This window comes from Castor canadensis, chromosome 7, assembly GCF_047511655.1.
Source record: "Castor canadensis chromosome 7, mCasCan1.hap1v2, whole genome shotgun sequence".
Lineage (NCBI taxonomy): Eukaryota > Metazoa > Chordata > Mammalia > Rodentia > Castoridae > Castor > Castor canadensis.
In genome coordinates, this window is record NC_133392.1 from 135917314 (window position 1) to 135942856 (window position 25543).

General features: G+C 47.6%; 1 protein-coding gene across 3 annotated transcripts in view; it reads left to right on the forward strand.

Annotated features, from left to right (window-relative positions):
* The window catches only part of Stk40 (serine/threonine kinase 40), a 38882-nt gene that overhangs the window by 2593 nt on the left and 10746 nt on the right, over positions 1 to 25543 (forward strand). For all 3 annotated transcript variants that reach the window (XM_074080567.1, XM_020169736.2, XM_020169738.2), the window contains 5 exons: positions 17906 to 18025; positions 19863 to 19948; positions 20356 to 20499; positions 22764 to 22991; positions 23711 to 23763. In XM_074080567.1, coding sequence (XP_073936668.1) covers positions 17914 to 18025; positions 19863 to 19948; positions 20356 to 20499; positions 22764 to 22991; positions 23711 to 23763 — 623 coding nt within the window. In that variant the 5' untranslated portion in view covers positions 17906 to 17913. The remainder of the gene's footprint in view (positions 1 to 17905; positions 18026 to 19862; positions 19949 to 20355; positions 20500 to 22763; positions 22992 to 23710; positions 23764 to 25543) is intronic.

The window sequence follows — 25543 nt, forward strand, 5'->3', positions numbered from 1 at the left end:
GAGCAAGTGAAGCAGTATAAATTGTCTAAGGAATGCCACATTAATGATTTGCGGCTTTATGCCCAGGACAGTAGGAGACCAGTGAAAAGCTTTCAAGTCCAGAATAGATCTCCCTAGAATCCTAGTATAGGAGGGAAGGAGAGGAGAGGAGGACTAGAGGGCTGGAGGCCCCTTTAGAGACCACTGCAGGCTTTGAAAGGGAAGAGCTGGTACTGGGGTAGTGGATCTCTACTGAGAAAGCACATGTAGAACCAGTGCTAGGTTGCTAGCCCCTTCCCTTGCATGGGCCTGGGCTTCTCTGTCTGGCACAAAAGTGCCTGGCACATGTGCCTTTCTTGTTTTGGGATTGCAGGTTGCCTAAGCAGCTGGGGAGGTGGGGCTGCCCTCTCAGAAGGCCAGTTTAGTTGTAAGAGGGGTCATATTTGCTTGCTTGTGCCTTCATTTTGACCTTTAGGGAAGGTAGTAAGTTGTAGAGGTTAAGCATTTATTTGGCTCTGCCATCAGACAGATCTGTGTTCTAATCCCAGCCCTGCCTGTCACTAAAAGCTATGTATTCTCCCTATGCCCAACTTTCTCATCTGCAGAATGGGGAAAATAAGAGTACCTCCCTACTAGGGCAGTTGTGAGAATTAAGTAAGATGTAGGTTGAGTAGTTAGCACTCACAGAGTAATAAATGCTTAGGAAGCCTTTAGTTTTTATCACAGGCTGCAGAGAAGGAATTAGTTGAAGCAATTCACGGGGACTAAAACTGTCCCACTGAGCTGTCAGAACTATCTTGCGGGATCATGAGATCACAGAATTTTATTGTATTCTTTCTGAAAGGAAATCTGTGGGGAGTTTATCCAGTCTGTATAGGAGCAATGCAGATGATTCAGTTTGACTTTTTAAAAGTAAAAATAGAAGTAGGACTGCAGTGAAAAAAATAGCATTTTAAAGCATACATGAGAGAAAATGTATTTAGAGTTTCTTCTGTATGAGTCCCTACCAGTACCCTACTGAATTAGTATCATCAGGAAGCATCCCACTCATTTATGTGTGTGGTGGCTCAAAATATAGAACCTCGTGTATACATGTGAGCTTCCTTGTGTGGCTGGTGTGTGCTGGGTCCTTGGGGGGAGGGGATGAAGAGGATGAAGAGGCAGATCTGTTCTGGAGGAGGTTGTGGTCCACCTGAGACAGGGGCAGGCACCTAACCCATGGACAGTTGCACAGAGCTTGGTGAGTCTCTTCCAGAAGTCTATCCTGCATGAAGTGGGAACTGAGCGAGTGGAAGGAGTGACTCACCTGGGGATAAAAAGGAGACTGAGGAGAATTTTGGAGAGCCCTTAGAATTTTAATTGGTTCTTGAATGAATAGTTTCCTGAGGGTCCAGGCAGCACACTAGGCAGGGAGAGTAGGGTGGTACAAGTGTGAATGTGTGCTGGTGTGTGCAGCCCTTTGGGAACATCAGGGGTTCCAGCACAGGGTGTAAAGGGACCTGGTTGCAGGACATGCTTGAAAGGTAGACACACAGCAGCCTTGAACTAAGATGCTAAGATGCTTGAGCTTTATATTCTGTTGGTAATGGATCTGACATGGAAGAAACGCTTATTGGACCTGCATCTTCCAAAGAGCCCTCTGGCTGCGGGTAGAGGATGGACTGGGGAGTGTCTGCTGGTGCAGTAATCACAGCAAGGACTGATGGGGGCTTGGATCAGGACAGAGGTGGTGGGGATGGGCCAGAAGGGCAGAAGTCAGAGCTGTTTGGGGGAAAATCAGCTGGGCTCTGGTAGTGTTTAGAAGTGTGGTTGAGGGAGGAAGAATGATGGTGAGTGACCCTGTGGTTCTTGGTTTGGGTGACAGAGTGAATGAAAGTGCAGAGATAAGGTAGCTCAGGGAGAAGATAATAGTCAGTGGAATCTGCCAGCTCCATCCAGTAAGCCCTGAGCTTACCCTCAAGGGAGGAGATCAATTGCAAAGTCCTGGGGAACCCCGTCCAGCTTTGTGGCAGGCCTCTCTCATTTTGCCTGCCTCAGCACCTGGGAGGAGGGTAGCCCCCTTTTCTTCACTTTTTCTCTCTATATGTGACCAGGGAAGTGAACTTCATCAACTTTCAGAAACCCCAGTGCGGACATTTCATCCCACCATTAACCACTCTGATTCCACAGGCTACACCCCCATCACCAGAGAGAGAGCTTTCTCAGCGCCCCCGGAGCTCCTACCTAGAAAGAGACCTTGAGATTGAGTTTACTGCCTGATGCTAGGTCAGCAGATTCAGCCTTGCTTCTCAGGAAGAAGTGTCTGCCAGAGGCCCCATAGCATTCAGAGCTGCCAGGGAAGCCTGAGGAAACTGCCCTGGTAACTGCCCCTGAATTAAATTGGGTTATGGAGAGGGGTGTGCTGCCGGCCATGGCTTCAAACAGGATCTTGGAGTTTGGGAGATTTTTACAGCATTTGTCCTTGGGTTTGTGGTGTAAAGAAAGTGGACTGAAACAGGAGCATTTCTTCCACCTCCACCAGCTTAGGTGAGACTACAGCCTTGAAGGTGACTCTGGGCCACAGCCTCCCCTGCATATCTCCCCAGGCTTCATAATCAGGAGCCAAGAGGGGACTAGTATTGCTTGCTTTGATATACTTACTATTTTAGCAGTGGTTCCACTTTGGCAAATGCACATGCTTGTCTGGGTCATTTTTGGCTACATTTTGTACCATCTTGAGTATAATTGAACAAATTCTGCTGATGATAAACACAGGTTATTTTCTGTCTTTTGTTTCTCAAAGCTGAATTTGTACATAGAATTTAGGCTACCTTAGGTATCAGCAGGGTAAATTTCTAGAAGAGGGATTGCCTCAAAGATTTTCTCTCTTTTTTTTTTTTTTAAAGAATTTCTGGGCCCACTGGGCACTGGCAGTCACACCTGTAATTCTAGCTATTCAGGAGGCAGAGCTCAGGCAAATAGTTTGTGAGACCCTATCCCGAAAACACCCAACATAAAACAGGTCTGCTGGAGTGGCTCAAGTGTAGAGTGCCTGCCTAGCAAATGTGAGGCCCTGAGTTCAAATCCCAGTACCACAAAATAAATAATGTCTGGGTCCTCCTTTTTTTTTTTTTTTTTTTTTTAAATACAGGGTCTCACTATGTAGTCTAGGCTTCCAGGCTGGCCTGGAACTTATTATGTAGCCCAGCTTGGCCTCAAATTTACAGTCCTACCTCAGCTTCCTGAGTGCTGGGCCCTCCTTTAATAAACTACAGCAGCCTTACATTCTTCCAGGTAGCACATCTACTCAAGTTGAGTAGACGGGCAGTAGCCCAGTGGTATTCATTCTCTCCTCACTGTGGCATCTATTGGTTGTGAGCTCACCAGGGCTTAGCCCTCTGTAGACCTAATGATTTGAAAGAAACTCCAGTTATTGGGAAGCACCAGAAGTAGCTATCATTATTATGAATGGTGTTTACAGATTGCCACCTACCTAGCAAGAAAGATAGAGGTTCTTTAACTCTTAGGAAGTCTGCTGCCCAAGGGTCCAGAAGGAAGAGACTGGCCTGGTCATTGGAGTGGGAATTGGGAAGAGCAGTAGTGATGTATCTGTCTGTTATTTGTCTCTGGATTTGGGGCAGAGGTATATGATGTGTGTTGAGGGGATAGCAGTCCCTCTAGGGAGAAGCTTGGTCCAGCCCTTGGGGACATTTTGGGATTGGCATAGCCCAACATTTCGTGGGGCTTTGGACCCCATGGCTGGCAATTGCCAGGTCTGGAAAGAGTCCTGCTACTTTTACAGTAACTTTGCTGCTCCCAGCATTATTGGGTTTGGGGTGAGTCTCATAGTGCGCTCTCTTTTTTGACTCTTTCCTGAAGAAACAGGAAGGAAAACAGCAAAAAAGAGGGATCCCCACCACCATCAAGTCCTTTGCTGAGCACACTGCAGTACTGTATTGACTCCAAGGAAGTAGAGCTTATCTCTGCAGAGTAGCACAGCCAGGCTCAGAGGAGTTAAGTAGCTTGCCCGCTGTTACACAGCCGTTGAGGACAGAGCTGGGATTTTCAGTCCATGTTTGTATGACTCTAGAGACCATACCCTCCCCTTCCCCTATCCTGGCCAGATTCTGGCCCCATGGAGCCCAATCCATGTAGACTCTTGTAATTCCAATAGCTATAGAATTGGAAGAAACCTTCACAAAGTTGAATCAGACTGTTTTTTGCCAGAAGAGTGGAACCACCACTGCCTGGAGACAAATTCCTCCCCCTCTTGTCGTATGAATGGTAGGTAAGGACTTTAAACCATGTTACCAACAGTTAAGGGCCTAGGCTCAAATCAAACCTGGCTTCAGAACCTAAATCTACTTGCTAGTTGAATGGCCTTGAGCAAGTCATTCTATCCTCAGTTTCCTGCTCTATAAAAATGGGATAACCATCACTGAGCCTAAGGTAGAAATGAGGATTAAACATGAGATATTATTCTCTGTAGTATGTTTAATGTACTGCCTGGTATGTATTCTGGAGGCCCAGGTCATAGCTTTGCTCTTAGGTCTGTGAGTATCCCAAAGCAGCATCCTGAGCCAGGTTTCAGTCCCTTTGGATGACAGGTGGCAAGCAGGAAGTTAATTTTAGGCCTGTTTGCAAGCTGCCTGACAGAGCTGGAACTTACCAGGAATGTTGGCCTTGACCCTTCCATCCCCAGTCTCCTGTTACCTTGCCATACCCTCTCCAGTCTGCCTTCTCTAAGGCCCAGCCTCTCCTGATCCCATTCCATAACTGCTTAACAATTGTAATGGATTCAGAAAATCATTCTGTTTTCAAAAATTAGTGTTACAGTGGTCTATGGTAGAGTAGTCAAATAATATAGGAGAACATAAAATTCTCCCTCCCCTTCCTGGGGCCCTAGTTCTATTGCCTAGAGACAATTTCTTCTTGAAATTTCCTTTGCATATTGAAGGGTGTGTATAATTTTTTCAACCAAAAGAGAATCATTTAAATAGGACTAGTTTGCTTTTTGGGAGGGTAATGAATCATAGACATCTTTCTCAGGTGGTATGGACCTAGTCTTAAAGAATGCACAGTATTCTACTGACTAGGTGGGACATAATTAGCCGGCACTCACTTGATGGTCATTTAGATTGTTTGCTGTCTGAGGTGTGTTGTGGGTATTTTGATTTTTGTGGTTTTATTTTTGCTGTTGCACATGCTTCCACAGGGACCCTCACTGAGCCCATTTTTCTTTGTGAACTTATTTACATATATCTAGAGGATAAATGCCCAGAACTGCTAGAATTAAGGGGCCCAAGGCATATACGTGTTTTTTTATTGTTGGCTGTGGCACTGTGCGTGTTCTGTGCGTGGAGGCTGGGTTTGAAAAGGACCTGAGGTGGAGAAGATTCTCCTGAGACCTACGCTCAAGCAGACCCATGATGAACGTGCTCTCCCTGGTGTCTGGGTGGTAGCTCATGGCCCTTAAGATCAGCCCTCTTGACCTCCAAATGGTCTGAGCAGGGGAGGCTCTCTCATGGGCCCACCCACCTGAGTGGACAGCTGAAGGGCACTCTGAGGCCAGGGCCTCTGTAATCATGCCAGGCAGCTTCCTGGCCCTCTCAGCAGCCACAAGCAGCAGCATTCCATAAAACTTCAAAAAGTGAACTGTGTTGTTCACTGTCAGAGTTGTGAAATTTAATTTAGGTTAACTTTTTATAGAGGTAGTTAAGGAAAGGCAGTTTATTGGTGTCAGTTCAAATTGTCTTTCTATCAGGATGATGGTGGTGATGTTTGCTGTTGAAAACAGTGTAAAGAGAATTGCATGTACCTGGACTTTCCTTTCCCACTCTAGAAATTGGGACCAGAAAGACAGAAACATTGAGTGTCTCCTACATGCTGCCTTGCCCAGTCCTCAGGGGCAGTGCTGTCCCTCTCTTCCCAATGAGGAAGCTGTAAGCACTGAAGCAGGTGTCCAGGTCAGTTTGTCCTGTGGACAGAAAGGTGGCTGTCAGGCTTAACCAGTTCTTCTCTGATTTCTTGCTGCTTTCTCCTTGAATCATTGGGGCTATTATGGGTGGCAAGATGAAATCCACATGGGACCCCATAGCAAGCATTGTTCCTGCTGACTCACCACACAAAGCAATAACTGATGTTTGGAGCTGAGGGGCCCCTGAGTCACATGCTCATGCCAGGATCTCCCTTGCTGCAAGCTTCTCTTCTAGCACAAGTGAGCCAGAGCAGGCTGGCATAGCAGGGAGAGCTGTCAGTGACTCACTCTGGTGTTTCTGCACATGGCAGAAGGTCCCCTGCGGAGTCAAGGGCCACCATGAATGTCTCACAAGCCAGTGTGCTTAGTACTTCCCCAGGCTGCTTCTATGGATGGGGGATAATACCAGGCCTGCACAGCCTGAGAAAGAGCTATGAAGTCTGTCCCTTCCTCCTCCAACACCCACACACAGTGACAGATTATTTGTTGTCACATCAGCTGCTTCCGGAGGCAGGGAGGAGGGGTGAACTGGTGGCCTGGTTAGCTATGCTGCCGTGGATCCTGTTCTGGTGGCTCTCAGAATGACCACTGCGTTTTGCCCCCACGAGCAGCCAGCCTCCTTCGGTGTCCATGAGGACTGGCTTATTGGGCTATTGACCCTTTTCTCAAAGGAAACTTCAGAGAGTGCCTGTCTGCCTGTCGTGCACAGCCCAGTGCTTTTCTCCCAGAATTGCTCTGCAACTAGCAGTCTTTAGCTTTCAGTCCCTTCTTGCAGCCTTCAAGAAAGCCACAGTAGAGCCCAGTGACTTCTCAGGGTAGTGAGGTGAAGAAGGACATAAGCAATTATAGTCTCCTTGTGTGGGGTTAATCTTTGAGCCTTGCCTTCTAGAGGAGACTGGATTTGCGGGGGCGGGGGGTGGGGGGTGTTGTCAGGGAGTGTCTTTCTGATCACCAGGCCTGTTGTGCTAGCACAGTGGAGTCCTGCTGAGGAAAGTCAACCTCAGAGGATGATCTGGTCTGGTGTGGATGGATGCAGGCTTCAGAGTACCCCTCCCACTTCCACTGGCTGAGTCATTTCCTCTCTGGCTGTTGCAGGTATTCTCCCACAGGCCCCTGGAACAGAGTGGCTTCAGGGGTGGGGTGGGGCTCACCCTGTGTACTGAGAGGACTTTGGTTAGAAGCAACCAGCTCATTAGTAACCCCCAAGGCAGTAAGTTTAGAAAATGATGTGATGTTATGTATTCTTAACAAATTGGAACTTTGCATAACCTGCATTTTAAAAATGAACACTCTTTGGGAAGAGTGGAGATGATAGCATATGCATGAGTCTTTGTCATCAGGGAGCCCTAACTGAAGTCAGAGGATTACTCCTCCTCTCTAGCCCCTTTCCTGTCCCTCCAGCATCCATCCTGAGCACAAAACAAATGACTTCCAGTGGTTCCTTCAGAAAGAGTATTCATGCCTTCAGCAGTGGCTGTTATTCAACCTCTGTGGAAAGGCTCCATGAAACAGATCCTGGCAACAGCCAGGCTAGCAGGAGTCGAAAAGAACAGGCCTCAGGAAGCCTCCTGGTCTGGAGGCTTTGGTTTCTTAGTAACAAAAATGTGAACAAAATGGGGAAAGTTGTGAGAATTAAAAGAGAGAATTTAGGAAACTCCAAAATGGTTCCTCCAAGTAGGAGGTGCCATTCAAATTAAAGTCAAAAAAGGATGTGCCCAGAGAGACTCCACACTAGGGAAGTCACCTCTGTGCAGAGCAGGGCTCACTCACCTTTCACCTGGCAAAGACTTCCCGCCAGCCATGGGATCACATCTATCCTTCAGCCATCCTGTAAAGGAGAGAATTTTACTATCCCTGTCTTACAGATGAGGAGACTGAGGCTCATGAAGAGTAGATGACTAGTTTAGGGTCACGGAGTGAAGTGAGTGATGGAATCTGAGACTTGAACCCAGGTTCACATGACACCAAATTGGTCTTGCTCTCCTAACTGGCATTGGGTAACTGACTGGTCCATGGTTTGAAACTTTTCATTCTATAACTTACAAATTCCTCTTGGTTTTCCTGAGTTGACTACAGGTGGAGAACAGGTCCATAAGGAAAGTCAGTAGCCCTGGTAGAAGCTCCTGCATGTGAATATTGCAGTTCAATGGGGGTGGGGGACAGGTGAGGGGGTGCTGGCCTGGGGAAAAGGTCTTAGTGACCCAGTCCTTTTCTCAAGATGGGTCCTCCAGGGACAGAATGGTCCTCTGTCTGCCCACCTGCAGCTTTCTTGCCTGGTAGCTCTCAGGTCCCAGGAGGATGATTCATTATAGGAAGTCCGGAGGGTGCTGCCTTTTCAGTGGTCAACATTCTTAGAACCATACAGACCTTGGGGACAGTTGAGGTCACATAGATTCAGTGTTGGAAAACCTGTATTCATGTCCCAGCTTTTGAACAGCTAGCGGGGTGTTTAGGCAGGTCTCGGTATCTGAATCTTCATTTCTTTTTCTAGAAAATGATGTTTTTCGGGTTTTTTGGTGGGACTGAGGTTTGAGAAAATTACATTTTTATGATGTTTTTCACTTGGGAGGCTCCATTATATTTATGTATTTGCAAATGCTTTGTAAACTATAAAGCAATGGACTGGAGGTGTGGCTCAAGTGGTAGAGCACCTGCCTAGCAAGTATGAAACCCTGAGTTCAAACCCCAGTACCACCCAAAAACAAAAAAAGAAAGAAAAACAAATTATAAAACCGTGTGCAAAAATTAAGATAGTTTACTCAGTGAGAGTGTGGGTTTCCCATGTGGATTCTGTCTGAAGTTCCCAGCCAGAGAGGCGTGCAGGGAATGCTCTAGTGGCCTGGCATCCTCTACACAGCACCGTTTGCCTTAATTGGATCACACATTCATACTCACATTGCGTACCTCAAGCCTCATCCTATTATTCCAGAGGCAGTCAGCTAAATGAGAGTGGGTATTTCTTCCTGGGAATTGAGACTAGTAGGAATTTTTCTGACCACAAAGCTAGCATGGTCTGGAGGACCTATTGTACGAGGGCCAGGCTAGGTTGTCACCCATGCTCCCACATCTTGCTTCAGGAAAATGTATATTTGCTGCCACATGTTGTGAATGAGTTTGGTTTCTCTGTAGAGGTGGCTCTCCAGCAGTAGTCACTGTCTATATAAATACAACCCTGGGCATCAACCAGCTTAGACCTTGTCCCTCCACATTTCTACCATGGGACTTTGCGTTTGTTTTTTGTTTTTGAGACAGAGTCTCACTATGTAGCCCTGGCTGGCCTCATATTTACAATTCTGCTACCTCTGTCTCCTGAGTGCTGCGAGTGCAAGCATATACCACCGCACCTGGCTTGACATGGGACTTTTCCTGGTCAAACCACCCAACAGTAGTACAATCCCTGCCCACAGCTGTGATACCATCTCCTGCCTTGAGCTGGTATAGCACCTAGTCTGACTAGCAGTGCTTTTCCTGGTCCCATCCCAACCCGTGGCTCCTGATTGGACAGAATTTGCCTGCTAACCATGCTTTGTGCCTCCTTATCCAGCTATTTCTGGCCCCTGCCCAACAGGGGCTTTGATGCCTTCTAGATGCATGATAGGCAGTCCCTCTCTTTTCTCTTTGAGCAGTTCAGCAGGTACTCGGCTGGGTGCAAGCGAGCGTAGATGAATTAGGCTTGCTGTCTTGGGAGCCTGCGGTCTGGGATGGGGAAGTCAGATAAACCAATGTTTACAGCACAGTGGGAAGAGACAGAAGTGTGCTCTGGTCCTTTGAGAACTAGAGGAAGAGCAGCCAGCTCTGGCAGATGGTCCTCCATGAAGACCTGCCACAGGTGACACTTCAGAGAGGACTGAGAGAAAGAAGAGCCAGCAGAGAGAAGAGCAGAGCAGGATGTTCATGACACACTCAGAGACTCATGAGTCATATAGTGTGGCTGCATTTAGTGTGCATATAAGGGCACTGAGGTGAGGGAGATAGCTTGGATCTGGCAGGCTCACTGAGTAATTTGGATTTCTTCCTGAAAACTGGGAGCCTTGAAGGACCTCCACAGCAGACAGACAGATGCTTCAGTTGGCTGATACCCGAGTAATAGAAGTGATGTCTGTCTTCTGATGGAGTAGTTCCCATATCCTTCCTGATCAGCCTAGAGAGCCAAGCCCCACTACCCTGCACCTGGTGCAGAGAAACCCTTTGAGGATGCACTGAAGAAAGGCACCACCAAGTGGCGAACTCGAAGACTGCATGGAGGCCTTACATTTTTTTTCCTTAGTCCATGGCCATGTAAGACTAAACTCTTGTTCATGCCAGGCTAACTCTGCCCAACAAGTATGAGGTTCCAGGTTCTGCCACTGTGACTGTGTACCTAGGGCAAGCCCTTTTGAACCTGTGAATCAGCTATTCCAGCAGGTTGGACTTTGTCCTCTGCCTCCAAGGACCTGAGAGTAAATGACAGACATTATGACCCTTCACTGCTAAACATTGAGCATGTATCACCTAAGCACAAAGACTTGCTGTTACATAACCACAACATAATTTTCAAAGAAAACTTCAGGAAATGTACCTGATACAATACTACTATCTGATACATGATCTATATTCAGAATTTGCCTTTTATATCCTGTATAACTTTTTTCTCTAAGGATCACCCCTTGCATTTACTTGGTGTGTCTTTAAATCTAGGATAGTTCTTCAGCTTTTCTTTCTCTGACATCGATGTTTTTGAAATATATAGGCCTATTTTGTTGAAAGTACCTTAGTTAGATTGAAGTTGCATAATTAGATTTAGTTTGTACATTTTTGCCAAAGAAAAACATAAGTAATGAATGCATCTTTTAAGTGCATCATACCAGGAGGAATAGAATGTCAGTTGTTCCATTATTGGTGGTATTAATTTTGACCATTTGGTTCAGGTTGCCGCTTGCATTTTTTTTTTTTTTTTAGTTGAGCCATATTTAACTGTGCTGTTCAGTTGTTTTGACATGTGCACTCACCTAGAACTGTGTACTTCAATAGTTAAAGTGTTACAGTCCAGTACTTGTGTTCTGCTGTCCTCCCCTAGTCCTGCTCCTAAAGATCGTAGACTAGAGGTCCCATGTCTGAATTCTAGGCTCCTCCAAGGAGTCCTGCACTTCACTCCATCGGGAGTGTACAATGGAGTTATCTAGGATAGTGCCTCGCCATCCGGAACAACCCCTCATTGTGCCCTACGTAGAGAGTTCCCAGCTGTTGCACCAGCTTTGGCCTGCAGAATAGTGTGCCTCTGCTCCTCCAAGGACCAGCAAGGAAGAAGATGCACTGCTCTGTGCTTTTGCTCAACAGAGCAGGCAATCCTGTTGACCCCACCTAGCTGTACTCAGTCCTCTGCAACATATCTACCTGGCTATACCCATTGCTCCTCCAGCTCCTCAGCAGCTCAGCTCACACAGGCCTCCTCTTCTCCCACTGGATGGACTGTGGTGCTCAGGCTGGCCATCAGACCACTCAGGCCTATAATCTCAGGCAGCAGACATCAGTTTGAAGGCCCCTTGAGCCTTCAGTCTGGTTACCCTCCTCCTGCTCTTCCCAGTCCCCAATTCAGTACCAAACTGTCCCTTTCTCCTTAAACAGGAGAGATTCAAAGCTACTGCTAAAGTTGTAATAGCACAGGTTATCAAATGCTTACACTATCCTAACAAGCCCTCTGCTAAACCCTTTGTGTGGGTTATCTAACTTAATCCTTGAAACAACCTTGTAAGTAGGGAGGATGTTCTCTGTTGTTTGTAGATACAGAATAAGTACCTTGTCCAAGAGCTCATCACTGTTAAATGATGGTGCCTGAATGGGATCGGAATCAGGTGTGACATCCTCTAAAACCCTTGCTTCCTAGACCCTAGGGTAGCCAAGATGGTGATCCCTGCAGCCTCAGGGTGACTGGGCCAGACATGAGACAGCTGGGGTCCCCAGTCCATTCCACCCCTGAACACCACACAGATATCCTTTCCCTGTGTTGTAAGACTATAACCATGGTGCTCTTGGTGCCTGTGGGCAGAGATTCATTTTGTCCTCCCTTTGAGGATCTAGAGTGGGTCTGAACACAGAGACCCCTAACCAGCACATGCCAGATACAATTGAAGGCAGACTTGGGTGGGAGCTCTGTGCTTACTTCCAGTCACTAGGTGGGCTGGCTAGAGGTGTGGAGCCCCTGCCTTTAGTAGATGATGCCAGAGGTACAGACAAAAGACAGGGCTGCATAGCTCAGAAACATTTACTTATTATTGATTTATTTATTTTTGACAACCAGGAATGTGGAAGTTGGAATTGGAACTGTTGGCAGAGACAGCTTGAATATTGAAGATGTTGGCTAGCCTGACTCTGCAGAGTAGACATAGCCCTTTGGCTCCTAGTGGGCATTGGCAGCTGTTGACAAACACAGCTCCCAGCTGCTGTTGTCCACACTCACACACAAACACTGCTCACACCGCAAGTAATTGACTGGGCCAGAACTACAGGGTTTGCTTCCTTGCTGGAGGAACTGTCTGATACTCTTTCTGCACTGCTTTGGTTTTCAGGGTCACCTATCTTTCCAGAAAACCCAAAGATTGGTTCTAGAAGCCCCAGACCATGTCAGGCTTGGGAGGCTGAAGCAGGAGAATTGAGAGTTCAGTGCCAGCTTGGGCTACGTAGTAAGTCCCTGTCTCAGAAATTAACAAGCAAGAAAAGCTGATGTTGAGTACAGAGCATTCTGTCCACATACAGGCCCTGCCACTGCCTCTCATGTTGGCTGGAGGAAGGGGTTCCATATGCCCTATACCTGTGCATTCCCTGCATCTGGCCTGCTTCTAGGTGTGAGTGGTGGGACCTTCACATCTCACCCTGGCCAGGCTTCAGCTACCTTGCAGTTGGGCGGAGCTGAGGATGCACTGAGCTGGGGAGTTCAGTGACTGTTTCCTTCGCTCTGTACCACCTTTCTGTCCAGCCCATCTCCCTTTGGAGGTGTGTCCACAAAGCTGAACCGTGCTGCCATCAGTGCCTGACTTGGCTGTACCCCACCCAGCTCTCCTGTACCCTATTACTATAGCACTGGATTCCGGCCATATTTAGCCTTAGAATCCTTTGGTGTCTTGCATGGCTGAGCTGGGAGAGCTGGGTTCACATTGCTTAGTGGCTTTATGGTAAGATGATCCGAGCCCCAAACTGACAGGATAGGATCTAGCCATCCTCTTTTTCAGACCTACTATGAGAGCTGATCCAGAGCTGAGGCCCTTTCATGCTGAGGCCTACAACTCACTCCCCAGGCTAGGCAAAGCTCATGGAAACCCCAGCTTTCAGAATTGCTCAGCACAGCTGCAGCCTGTAGAAGGCAGGGCTGCCAAGCTGGGTTCTCTTTCAGTGCCTCCCTCTGGGCATCCCACCCCCATTGTTGCCTCACTGAGCTTCCTCTTGAGTGCAGATTCTAAGGTTACTGGCACTGACTTGTGATGTGGAGAGCTGAGCCTTTGGCCCAGGAAACTCAAGACAAAATAGCTGCACCTGAGCCAAGCTGGGCCAGGGCCTGGGTCACAACTCCTTCTGAGACCAGAGTAGCCAAAGCGACATCATCACAGGTTGTGTGATCCTGAAGCCAGGCTCCCTAAAGCAGGCCTCCCCTCTGGGAGCTTTGGTGGACCACCTACAGGTGTGTCTCTGGGTGGACACACATCAGGATGGTTAGAGAGTGAGGCAGGGACACGCTTCACTAACAAGCCCTGCCACCTCAGCTTCTGATCTTCCAGGCCTGCCTCTTCCCCGCGGTTTCTTTGCTTCAGTTAACTCTGGGTAGTACAAAAGGATGTTCAGGAAGGGAGGTAGACTGACTACCTCTTCCCTGCCTACATCTTTTTCTTCTCCCTGCCCATCTGCTCCCATCCTTCTGTCTGCCTACATCTTGGAGCAGTTCCCATGCCATTTGCTTGAGTTGAATCCTAAGTGGGGTGGGTGGGGTCAGGATGAGCCCACTCATTGTCTGGGCTGCAGCTGCTCACTACAAACTGTTGTCTAGACTGTGCGTAGGTGCATAGGCAGCGTCTATACAGATGTGACGCGTCTCCCTGGTGCTCTCCAGGGAACCAGGAGAGAGGAGGCCCAGCACCCAGGGAGGATACCCAGCAGAATCAGAATGTAGTGATGCCAACTACTACTGGGGCAGTGGGCGGCTGAAGATAAGAACGGGGCTGCTGACCCTGGTAAGAACCATCACCCACTGGGGAGAAGGCACCCATTCATTCGTGGAGTACCTGCCGAGTCACACACCAAGGCTCAGTGCTTCCTGTATACATCTATGCATGTACACAATGGGTAGTTTTTCTAGTGGTGGGGGCAGACATTAAGCATATAAACACATACAAGTACATTATTACAAAATGTGGGAAGTGCTACGGAGGACATTAGAAGATACAGTGAGTGAGACTCTTATTAGTGACCCATTGGTCACATGCTATCAAGGAATGCTTCTCTATAAGTTAGCCAAGTGAAGAGCAGAAACACTGCCACACACATTACTGCCCAGCTTTTGAAGATGTTTCTAGGAGCAGTTTCATTTTTCCCTGCTTTTGTATGAATCTGCTTCCAGCATGAGCCTTTTTGGCAGAAGTCAAAGTTGAGCCTAACTGTGGCTTCTCCTCCATCTGGGAGACTGTTGAGCCGACTAAGCTGCACAGACTCATTACTCAGAATGAAGTTGTGGCTCTGCTCCCTAGTGGCACAGCTCTGAAAGCAAATGGGGGTTGATGGGGAGAGAAGCCTGGTAAACTAAACTAGAAGTGTACCAGAACATCTCTTCTACTTCTGGTTCACTGACATTAGTCTCCTAGGGTTTGGAATAAAGGCTGAAATAACAGGCTGGGGAGATTTAACATACCTGGTGAATACCCACCTGTTCTCAGGGTATGTGAGGTCTTCTAGCATGTCAGCAAAACAAACTGAAGGAACAGACAGGGCAGGATGTGGCGGCTCACTCCTGCAATCCCAGCTACTCAGGAGGCAAAGATGGGAGGATCATAGTTCAAGGCCAGCGAGGGCAAAAAATTAGCAAGACCCCATCTCAACAAACAAGCCAGGAATAGTAGCCTATGCTTGTAATCCCAGTTGGCAGGAGATAGAGGTAGGATAATCATGGTCTGAGGCTAGCCCCAGGCAAAAGCACGAGACCCTATCTGAAAAATAAACCAAAGCAAAAGGGGTGGGGGCATGGTTCAAGTCATAAAGCACTTGCCTAGCAAGCATGAGGCCCTGGGTTCAAACCCTAGTACTCCCAGCAAAAGAATAAGGAACAGTCAAAAATCTTTACATAGAAATTCATCCTTTAGCCAGCCTGGGCAAATAGTTCACGAGACGCTATCTCAAAAAAACCCTTCACAAAAAAGGGCTGGTGGAGTGACTCAAATTGTAGACCCTGAGTTAAAACACCAATACCACAAAAAAAAAAAAACAAAGAAATTCATACTTTTTTCATGTTTAGACTAAGTCTAAGTCTAAGGAAATACTTCCTATTTCAACTATAGCCTTACTATATAAAGAACTCTTAGAAACAATAGCGCTAATGTACACATAGCAATAAAAATGGAGAATAAATAAAGAAGGAAATTCATATAAGAAATAATTCATACAACCAGTAAACATGTAAAACAAGCTCAGCTTTAAACAATTTTGAATTTTTTTAATGATACGCTCTTTTGTTAGCCATCAAATTGGTAATTTATAGGAGTGAGGAAATACTCAGTCCTGGTTCAGCTTCTGTGACTCCCACAGTGCTGGTGAGATGAGGCTGGCATAGCCTTCCTAGGATCAGCCTGGCAGTATATGTCAGGCAGCTTTCAAATGCACACCTCATGTGGCCCAGCAGCCCCACTTCTTGAAATTTATCCTGAGGAGAGACAAGAATGCCAAGAAGTATACTTGTATGTGATGACTGTGCAGAAGCGACAGAAAGAACCTAGTCTCCGTAATAGGGGAGGGGTCAGATAAGTCACAGTGTATTTTTTTTTAATTTTTCATTATTTATTCACATGTGCATACGTTGTTTGGGCCATTTCTCCCCCCTACCATCTACCCCCTTCCTTTTCCCACCCCCACCCCGCCTCGCTTCCAGGCAGAACCTGTTCTGCCCTGTCACAGTGTATTTGTACATACCTCACCTGATGCAGCAGGACAGTGTTGTTGAGGTGTTACAATGGTTTTTTGTTCTGTTCTTTTTTTAAATCATGCATGTTTAGTTTTTATGCTGCTGGGGATGGAACCTAGGGCCTTGCTCATGCCAGGCAAGTGCTCTACCATTGACTTACGTCCTACAGCCCTTGGGGGTTTTTTTGAGACAGAATATTGCTATGTAGCTCAAGCTAGCATAGAATTCACTATGTAGCTCAAGCTGACCTCAAACTCATGATCTTCTGCCTGAGCCTTTCCAGTGCTGGGATTCCAGTGTGTGTGGCCACATGTTCTGCTTTTTGATATCTGTATTAGGCTATATTCCCCCACAATATAAACTCCACCCTTATAATAGGCAGGAGAAAAGGAAGCACATAAAATGGCATCACAGTGTGGTCCAAATTCTTGCAATAATAACAATGTGATATTAGCACACATACAAGAAGTCTGCCTGAATAGTAACAGCAGTTACATCTGGGTGGTGAGATTAAGGTTCCTTGCTTTTTTATTTTTGCCTATCTATGTTTTCTAATGTTTCTACAGAGAATGCCAATTACTTTGTTTGTTTGTGACAGTCTCACTATGTAGCCCAGACTGGCCTTCAACTCGTGATCCTGCCTCAGACTCCCAAGTGCTAGATTTACAGATGTGAGTGCAGTTACTTTTGTATGAAAGGAGAAGTTAATGGGAAGCTGTGGTTCTGTGTCTCTGAGACCTTTAGGAAGGATGAAGGCTGCACCCTTAGTGTGACCATCAGGCTTCCATCTCTGGGTCCCATTACCACTCCTGCTGCACACTGGGCACTGCGACAACACATAATACTTGTTACTTTTGTGCTGTTCCGTACCTTTGCTTCCCCAGGTCCCTCTCCCTGGAGCCTCTCCAGGCTGACAGAGTAAGGAAAGGCTTAGTGTGAATTCCCCAACCACCTCCTTTGGGAAGCTTTCCCTGAGCTGCTTCTGAACTGGCACCTCTGTAACCTCTGTCTTCCTGTATGCACATCTGCTTCCTCACCCCTGCCGGGATTCTGCTTTCCCAAGGTGTTTGACTTTGGAAAACTGGAAGAAGCAGCTCTTTGTTTTTTTAATCAGTATCAAGAAATGAATGTCTTTTAGAATCTGGCTCCTTGTGTCCACCTTTCCTTGGAACCCTGGAGGAGATGAGGATAAGCAGGAAAATCTTAGTACCAGAGATTCCTAATGGTTGTTTTTTTTCTGAGATAGGGTTGTTGCTGTGTTGCTCAGGTTGGTCTTAAATTTCTGGGCTCAAGGGATCCTTGTGCCTCAGCCTTCCAAGTGCTGGAACTACAGTCCTGAGATGTTCTTACCCAACTCCTATGTGTACATTGTATTTTTTTTCCCTTAAAAGCAATTAAATCTGGGCATGGTGGTATACGCCTATAATCCCAGCAATTTGGAGGCAGAGACAAGAGAATCACTTGTGCTCAGGAGTTTTAAGACCAGTGTAGGCAATTTCTCAAGACCCCATCTTAAAAAAAAAGGAATTAAAAATTAGAAAATAGAAGAGAGGAAAGAGAGAGTAAACCTCCCCCTTTGACTCTTTTGGATGTTATAGAGGATGCCCTCTATGGCCTGTATCTGCTGCCTTCAAGGGCATCCCATTAGCACCCAGTTAATCCTGAGTAAAGGATTTGTCACTAGGAACCACTGACACTCCTCCAGGTGGGAAGGAGGCAACAGCAGCAGCAGCAGCTGTGTAATGCATCCCCAAGTCAGAGCCTCCCAGGCTGGTTTAGCGCAAGGAAAGTCATTGACTTATGTAGTGAGAGAGGATCTTTTCTGTCTTGTCTAGAGCTGAGAATGAAGCGGAGAGCATCAGACAGAGGAGCTGGGGAAACGTCAGCCAGGGCGAAGGCTCTAGGGAGTGGAATTTCTGGAAATAATGCAAAGAGAGCTGGGCCATTCATCCTCGGTAAGCTTCTCACCTCCAGGTGAATGGGTGTGCTGGGGGCAGGGCAGGGCACGAGGGTTTGCATGATCTGACCTACAGACAGTAGAATGGGGACCCACCCACAGGCCTGGGTCAGATATGAGTCTCAGCTGGAAGCCAGACTGCCTCTTCCTTCAGAGCCCCCAGAATGTTGATGCACACACAAAAAGCACATGGCTGCAGAACCTAAGACCCATCATCTAAAGTACTATTTGACCATTCTCAGAAGGCATGATTAATTTTACAGACCATTTTACATAGCAGCCCCCAACTACTTTTCAAGAAGGTGCAGAGACCCAGTAAAGTTGGGTGCTCCCTGGAGCCAGAGTTGCAGCAGACCTCTGACTTGAGGTCTTACTAAGGCCAGTAAGTCCGGATGGCTTATGCTTATGCCCAGTTGCAGGTGGTATGCCACTGAGCACCCCACATCTACTGGCACCACAAGCTGACTGTGACTCTTACTTAAAGCATTTTACCTTAAGCATTTTGTGCTTACAGGCATAGGAAGTTCCAGCTTCACACAATCAGCAAATAGTTAATGCTGGATCTTACTATACACCAGGCCTGTGGTGTTTGCCACTGCTGCAGCATTGATAAAGTCAGATAGGTTTCTGTCCACATGGAACTTAACCTTCTTGTTGGAAAAAGAAACAGATTAAACAGAAAAGATCATCACTAAGCCAGGTACAGTGCACGTACCTATAATCCCGACACTCAGGAGAATTGGGAGTTTGAGATCAGCTTGGGGTACATAGTGAGATCCTATCTCCCCACCAAAAAGAAAGAAAGGAGTGGGGGGGCAGACATGGTGGCTCACATCTGTAACCGTTACTCTGGAAGCAGAGATCAGGAACATGGAAGTTCAAGGTGAGCCTGGGCAAAAAGTTAGCAAGACCTCCATCTCAACAACTAAGCTGGATGTGGTAGTACAGCTGTAATTCCAGCTACCAGGGAGTCATAAGTAACAGGATCACAGTCCAGCTAGCCTGAGGGAAAATGAAAAGACCCAACTAAAGCAAAAAGGGCTGGAGGCATGGCTTAAGTTGTAAGTGCCTACCTAGCAAGTGTGAGCCCCTGAGTTCAAATCCCAGTACCACCAAAAAGAAAAAAGAAAGAAAAAAATATCATCACTGGTGCTGCTAATGTCTTGAAGGAAGTAAACAAGGTGGTGTTCAAGTGAGAAGAGCCTGTTGATAGTGCAGCCAAGCAAAGTGTCTATGAGGAAGTGACACCTAAGCGTGAGAAGGAGCAGCCATGTAAAGAGTGGGAATTAAGAGCCCACAATAGTATGGCAGGGGAAGGGATGGCACGGGCAGTTAGAAAGGTGGGCCTTGGGGCCAAAGGAAGGCATTTGGACTGTATGCTCAGAGCAGCAGCACTGTGACACATCTGATCTTTATTCTGAAAGTTCAGGCATAATGCTTTCACAGGACAGCAAGCACTTTGTCTCCACATAGAGGGCTGGCACTGTCAGGATCACCAGGAAAGTCTGTTCAAGTTCAGATTTTTGCAGCGGAATGACTGAGTCAGAGAGGCAGGCAGCATCTTGGGACCTCTTATGCCCTTAGAAGTTCCAGCATCTACTCAGAATTAAAAGTCCCTCTTTTTGAGAATGGGCTAGTGAAAATCAGGTGCATTTCAGGCACACATTTTGGAGGAAGGGGAGGCTGTGACAATGCTCCACCAAGAAACTTTAGGGTGGGGGGTAGTCCAGTGGTCATGAACTAAAGAGAAGATCTGATCAGAAGGCCATGGGGTGACATAGGGTCACACTAGACAGGGCTTCTGAAAAGTAAGCCAGCTGCCCTCCGTGCCATAGGTCCACGTCTGGGCAACTCACCGGTGCCGAGCATCGTGCAGTGTTTGGCTAGGAAAGATGGTACAGATGACTTCTACCAATTAAAGGTAAGCATGGCATAGGGTGGGACCCTGGGGACCCAGGGCCTGTCTTGGCAGCCCATTTCTCCCTCCCCCACCTTCACACCTGCATCACTCATGAGCAAGCGTAGCTCCATTTCTTCTTGTGAAGCAGTCAGGTTCACAGCATGGCTCAGAACAACTCCTGACTTAAAAAGCTTTATCTGTGCATAAATTACATGGCCATCACATGAAGAAAAACAGCTTCACTCTGTGTGTGTGTGTGTGTGTGTGTGTGTGTGTGTGTGTGTGTGTGTGTGAGAGAGAGAGAGAGAGAGAGACTCGTGTGTGGCTGTCACGTGGTAGAAAGTGAGCCTGCTTCCTCTGTTTAAGCCATTCTGCTGTGGAAAGGAAGACATCTGACCTTTTGCTTTCCTTTTTGTGCTTCCCTGAAGATCCTTACTCTTGAGGAGAGGGGCGAGCAAGGCATAGAGAGCCAAGAGGAGAGGCAGGGCAAGATGCTGCTGCACACTGAGTACTCTCTGCTCTCTCTGCTGCACACGCAGGATGGCGTGGTCCACCACCACGGGCTCTTCCAGGTGAGTGACCTGGCCTGTCCCCTGCACAATCCACCTCAGCTGGTGCTTGTGGGACTACATTGTCCTGTGACACCCCCCTCCCTGCCCCAGCAGTGTCCTGCCCTGCTGGAGGTCAGGCTAGGGCAATGCTAGCTGCTGTAGTGCCCCAGCAGTGATCTCAGCCTAGCAGGCATGCACACAGCTGACATCTTACAGCAACCATGTTTTCTTTGAAGGGCTGCTTTTTGGAATAAAAAGGAAAGCAGGAAGTTGATTTAGACTCCTGGGCTTTTTCCAGCTGCATCATCAGGAAGTGGCCAGGCGGGGGTGGAAGGGAGGGCAGTTAGAAAGACCTGGCATTGGGGCCACCTGTAGATGGATCTCCACAATTGGTTTTGGTACCCGGGCATTTTTGCTTGCCTGGGCATTTCAATCTGTTCAGCAAATGTCCTTGAGCTCCTGTTTTGTGATCTCAAGCAAATCATTTAGGTCTCTGAGCCTCAGACTCCTCATCTGTACAATGGGGAGAAGGATAGCAGCACTACCTCTCTGGTGTTCAGGAGGATAATTAAGAATGCATAAGGTACCGTGTGTGTGGTTACACACTCATCACTGCCATTGCAAGCAATAAAAACTCCTTGTCAGCTTGATTTTCTGACATAAAATGAGTGGAAAATGTCTCCCACGCCTGTATCTACACCCTGTCAAGGTCTTACTCTTAGATTTGCAATTAGAGACAACTCAGGGTATTATTAGGTAACTTCAAAATTTAGTGTTTCCCTTAAACATGAAAGCAGATTGAGAGTAGTTGTGATTTCATCCTCAAATGCGTGGCCTTGGTTTATGTTCTTTTGAATGAGAGAACCTAACTGTTCAAAAGTATTTCAAGCTGGATGTAGTGGTACAGGCCTGTAATTCCAGCACTTGGGAGGCAGAGACAAAAGGATCTTGAGTTTGAGGCCACACTGGGCTACATTTCAAGTTCCAGGACAGCCTGGGCTACGTAGAACCTGTCTCAAACAAACAAACACACCTCTGATCCCCAGCATTGAGGAGGTGGAAGCAGGAAGATTGCAAGTTGGAGGCCAGCCTGGACTACAACATAAGACCCTGTCTCAGAAAAACAAAAAAAGCTGGGCAACAGTGGTTCATACCTATAATCCTAGGTACTCAGGAGGCAGAGATCAGGAGGATCATGGTTTGAAGCCAGCCTGGGCAAGTAGTTCGAGAACTCCTATCTTGATAAAACCCATCACAAGAAAGGGCCGGGGGAGTGACTCAAGGTGTAGGCCCTGAGTTCAAACCCCAGTACTAAAAAGAATTAAAAACAAAAGACTTCTAACCTATCATCTGTTTACCAGACACTAGCTGTGGCCTTTGGGGGAAAGCAAATCAGTGGTGTGATTTTAAGGAGAAATGTGGCCATTCAGTCCTTCAGGAGTTCGCCAGAGGCCATCAGCAGTCTGACCAAGGGACTCTAGCTGATACTGTCAAGGTCTCCCAGTCGCATCTGCAGCACAGAGTGGTCTAGGACTGCTGCGCAGTGTTGACGGCCGTACCCACCTCCTGAGCCCTAACTTCAGCAAGCCCTGAGCACTGGATGAGGTTGTCTCATTTAGTTCTCAACAACCAGGGAAAATTGCTGACTCCCTTTTACAGATGAGGAACCAGAGATTTAAAGAGGGTAAGAAAACTGCCCCAGGTCCCACAGCTGACATGAGGGGAAACTGACCAGATCCATTCATCTGAAGCCACAGCCACAGCCATATTCTTAACCACAATTATGTGACTTTCCAGGAGTACTGTAACCAAGAGGAAAGCTATTGTCTTGGACACACAGAACACTGTGTGACTTTTGGCACTTCCAGGATTGACCTGTCTTTAACTTCTACCATCTTGGACATTGGACAGAAGTGACATTGGTAGGAGCTGGAATCTGGGAGTGCTATGGAAAGAGGATGCCCCAGGCTCTGCACTGGGCTAAAAAGGCGACTTGACTTTGGATACCCAGCCTGATCAGTCCTTTGTAGTATGATCAAAGCATGACCCCCTAACCTGAGACGTTTTAACTTCAACCCCTTGGGCCTGGCACTTGGTACATGGGAAGCTGAGCAATGCTGAGTGCCACCCCATCAGGTGACCTGAGCCACAGTCTTCTACCCTGCCGGCACCTACAGGCTTGCTCTAGCTTTCCTTGGTTTGAGTAGACACCTCCAGAGAGTCCCACCCCTCGGCCTTGGTCTGCTGGGTACACAGCCAAGCCATAGTCTCCCCTTATTCCCCAGGACCGTACCTGTGAAGTTGTTGAGGATACAGAATCCAGCCGAATGGTTAAGAAGATGAAGAAGCGCATCTGCCTTGTCCTGGACTGCCTCTGTGCACATGACTTCAGCGACAAGACTGCTGACCTCATCAATCTGCAGCACTATGTCATCAAAGAGAAGAGGCTTAGCGAGCGAGAGACTGTGGTCATCTTCTATGATGTGGTCCGTGTGGTGGAGGCCCTGCACCAGGTGAGGCCCAACCCTGCCATACCACAGCTCCCTTGTGCTCTGCCCCTAGAGCTTCCAGGGCCTCAAGTGCCATAGAAAACCACCTTTCCTGATGCTGCTCAGCAGTAAGTAGCTCTTTTCTGCCCTCACCCTGACATGAGCTGGGAGTGTCCAAGTGGGACACAGTGCTACAGGCTCTAGCCACATTCCTAGTGAGAGCCAATGGGGCAGCCTAGTAGAGTCCCAGATAGTAATCTCTCATCAGCCTCCCAGCTCAGAGACAACTTCAAGGTATCTACCTGGTGGTCACAGTCCATCTGAGCTTTTTTTTTATAAGATTGGTGATCTTGGGGGCAGGCACAGGACAGCTGAGCCTCTTGCAGGCACACAACTTCTATGCACTGAACCTAGAGTACTTAATGATCTAATCAAGGTAGCTCATCTCTGACACCCAGCTCCAGTTTAAAGCTTGGTTTCTTTCCATAGGATGGTTGATGAAGGGAAGGGAAAAGAGGCTTCCCCGTTGCTTCCCTGAGGGGAAAAGGAGTTGAGGAAACTGTCCCAGGTGGGACACAGACTGGGCCACTTCTTACTTCTTCAGATGCATGTTTAATGAGGCCTAAGAGACATCTTAGGGTATTCCCAACTTCCCAGACACCTGGAGAGCCCACATCTTCTAGACTGGGCCTCATCTCACCTCTCACTTCCAAAGTACAAATGAGTTGCCTATTGGTTTTCAGAAAAACATCGTGCACAGAGACCTAAAGCTTGGGAACATGGTGCTCAATAAAAGGTAAGATTCTGTTACTTTTGTGCTATAATGTTGGAGTTGGGAGAGGCTGTATGCTGCAGATACCCAGTATCCCTAGGGGAGTCTGATTCAGAGGAGCCCAGAATCCCAGGGCTCAGGGCTGGCACAGTGGCTGAAGTGGTAGAGGCCTGCCTAGCAAGCATGAGGCACTGAGTTCAAGCCCCAATACCAAAAAAAAAAAAAAAAAAAAAATCCCAGGGCTCAGGGTGAGATACAGATTCTGTCTGTCACCACTTGAGAATATGGTGCTTGGTAGACTAGGAGCTTAAATTCACAGGGCTCCTCTCTCACCTCCTCTTCTGAACTTTCCACACTTACCCTTTACAAATGGCAGGCAGCATACCTTCACAGCAGAAGTGGCACAGTAGTGATTTGTTCCACGACATGATCAGACCAACCCAGGAGCCCTCATCCTACTGACCCTGTAAAGTGGCCAAAGCCTTAGCAGCCAGAGGAAAGGAAGCTGCAAGGAAGTAGGCCTGTGGGCAAGGGACAAGGGCACCGTGCCAAGAAGCTCAGTCTTAGTCCTGACACACCATTGGGAGGTACTGTGCACCTCAGCGGTCAGACTGACCCCACATTCCCAGCTCCCATGGAGTCCCCATCTGATGGTGTGTTGGCCAGAAGTTAGGTATCATGTATTGAGGACAAGTGTGCAGAGGGATGGGGGTGCAAAGAGGGGCAGCAAGCCTGCCAGCTGAGTCAATTTACAAAGGATAAGTGAAGATTTGTCAGCCTAAAACAATGAAGAGATGAGAACCATGCCACCCTCCATAGGAAGAGAAAAGGACACAGGAAATTCCATGGCTGCTTGAACCCCATCTGGCTGAGTGAGTTAGGGGCGAAGAAGGAGCAGGATGTGGGGGGTCAGACCTGGCTCACATCCCAGCACTGCATCTTACTTAGAGACTATGAGTTTGTTTGTTTATTCACTGAGTGAATTCTTTCATGTTTTGAGGTACTAGCACTTCTTTGAGCTCCCATTTTTTCATCTATGGAAGTGGAAATGATTCTATTTTCCTGGCAAGATTGACCTGAGATACAAATAAGTGAATGTGAAACTGCCTAGTGGGGTTCAGCCCATCCTAAGCACACCTCTAGTGCTTAGGGGATCCTGTGGCTGAGAGAAAGGAGAACAGGCCCATGTACTTGCTTCCCTCAGGAGGTGTGGCCTGCTGTGTGTGGAGCAGCTGATGAGGACACCTATGGTGAGAGTCTGGTATTTCCCTCCCAGGCCCTGTTCTGAGTTGAAAGAGAAGGGCTGGAGTTGGAGAGCATTGGCTGCCTCAGCCCTGCGTCATGGAGAGCACGTTGTCTTAGAGAGCAGACTTGGCAGACTGGTGTGGGGGTACACATCTGTAATCCCAGAACTTGGGAGGCTGAGGCAAGAGGATTATGAGTTCAAGGCCAGCCTGGGCTACAGATCAAGGCCCTGTCTCAAAAAAACCAAGAGACAAATTTGAGTTCTGCTGTGCCCAGACCCTCTGTGGGACCTTGAGCCAGTCACCGTCCTGCTCTGGGCTGCAGGCCCACTGTTCACAAAAACAGGGCATATTTTTTTGAGCACCTAAGTCCATCTGGCTGCAGAGCCCATGTCCTCTCCAGCTCAGGCCCTCCATAGCAGCTCCAAATGAACATCTTGAAGGTTGTAAGGAAAAACACAGTTGGGGCTTTTTGCCTGTTAAACATACCAGTATGCAGGGCCTGTTTTTGTTGCTGGTGGGAGTGTAGTTAGGTCATACCTTACAGCCTGTCAGCATAG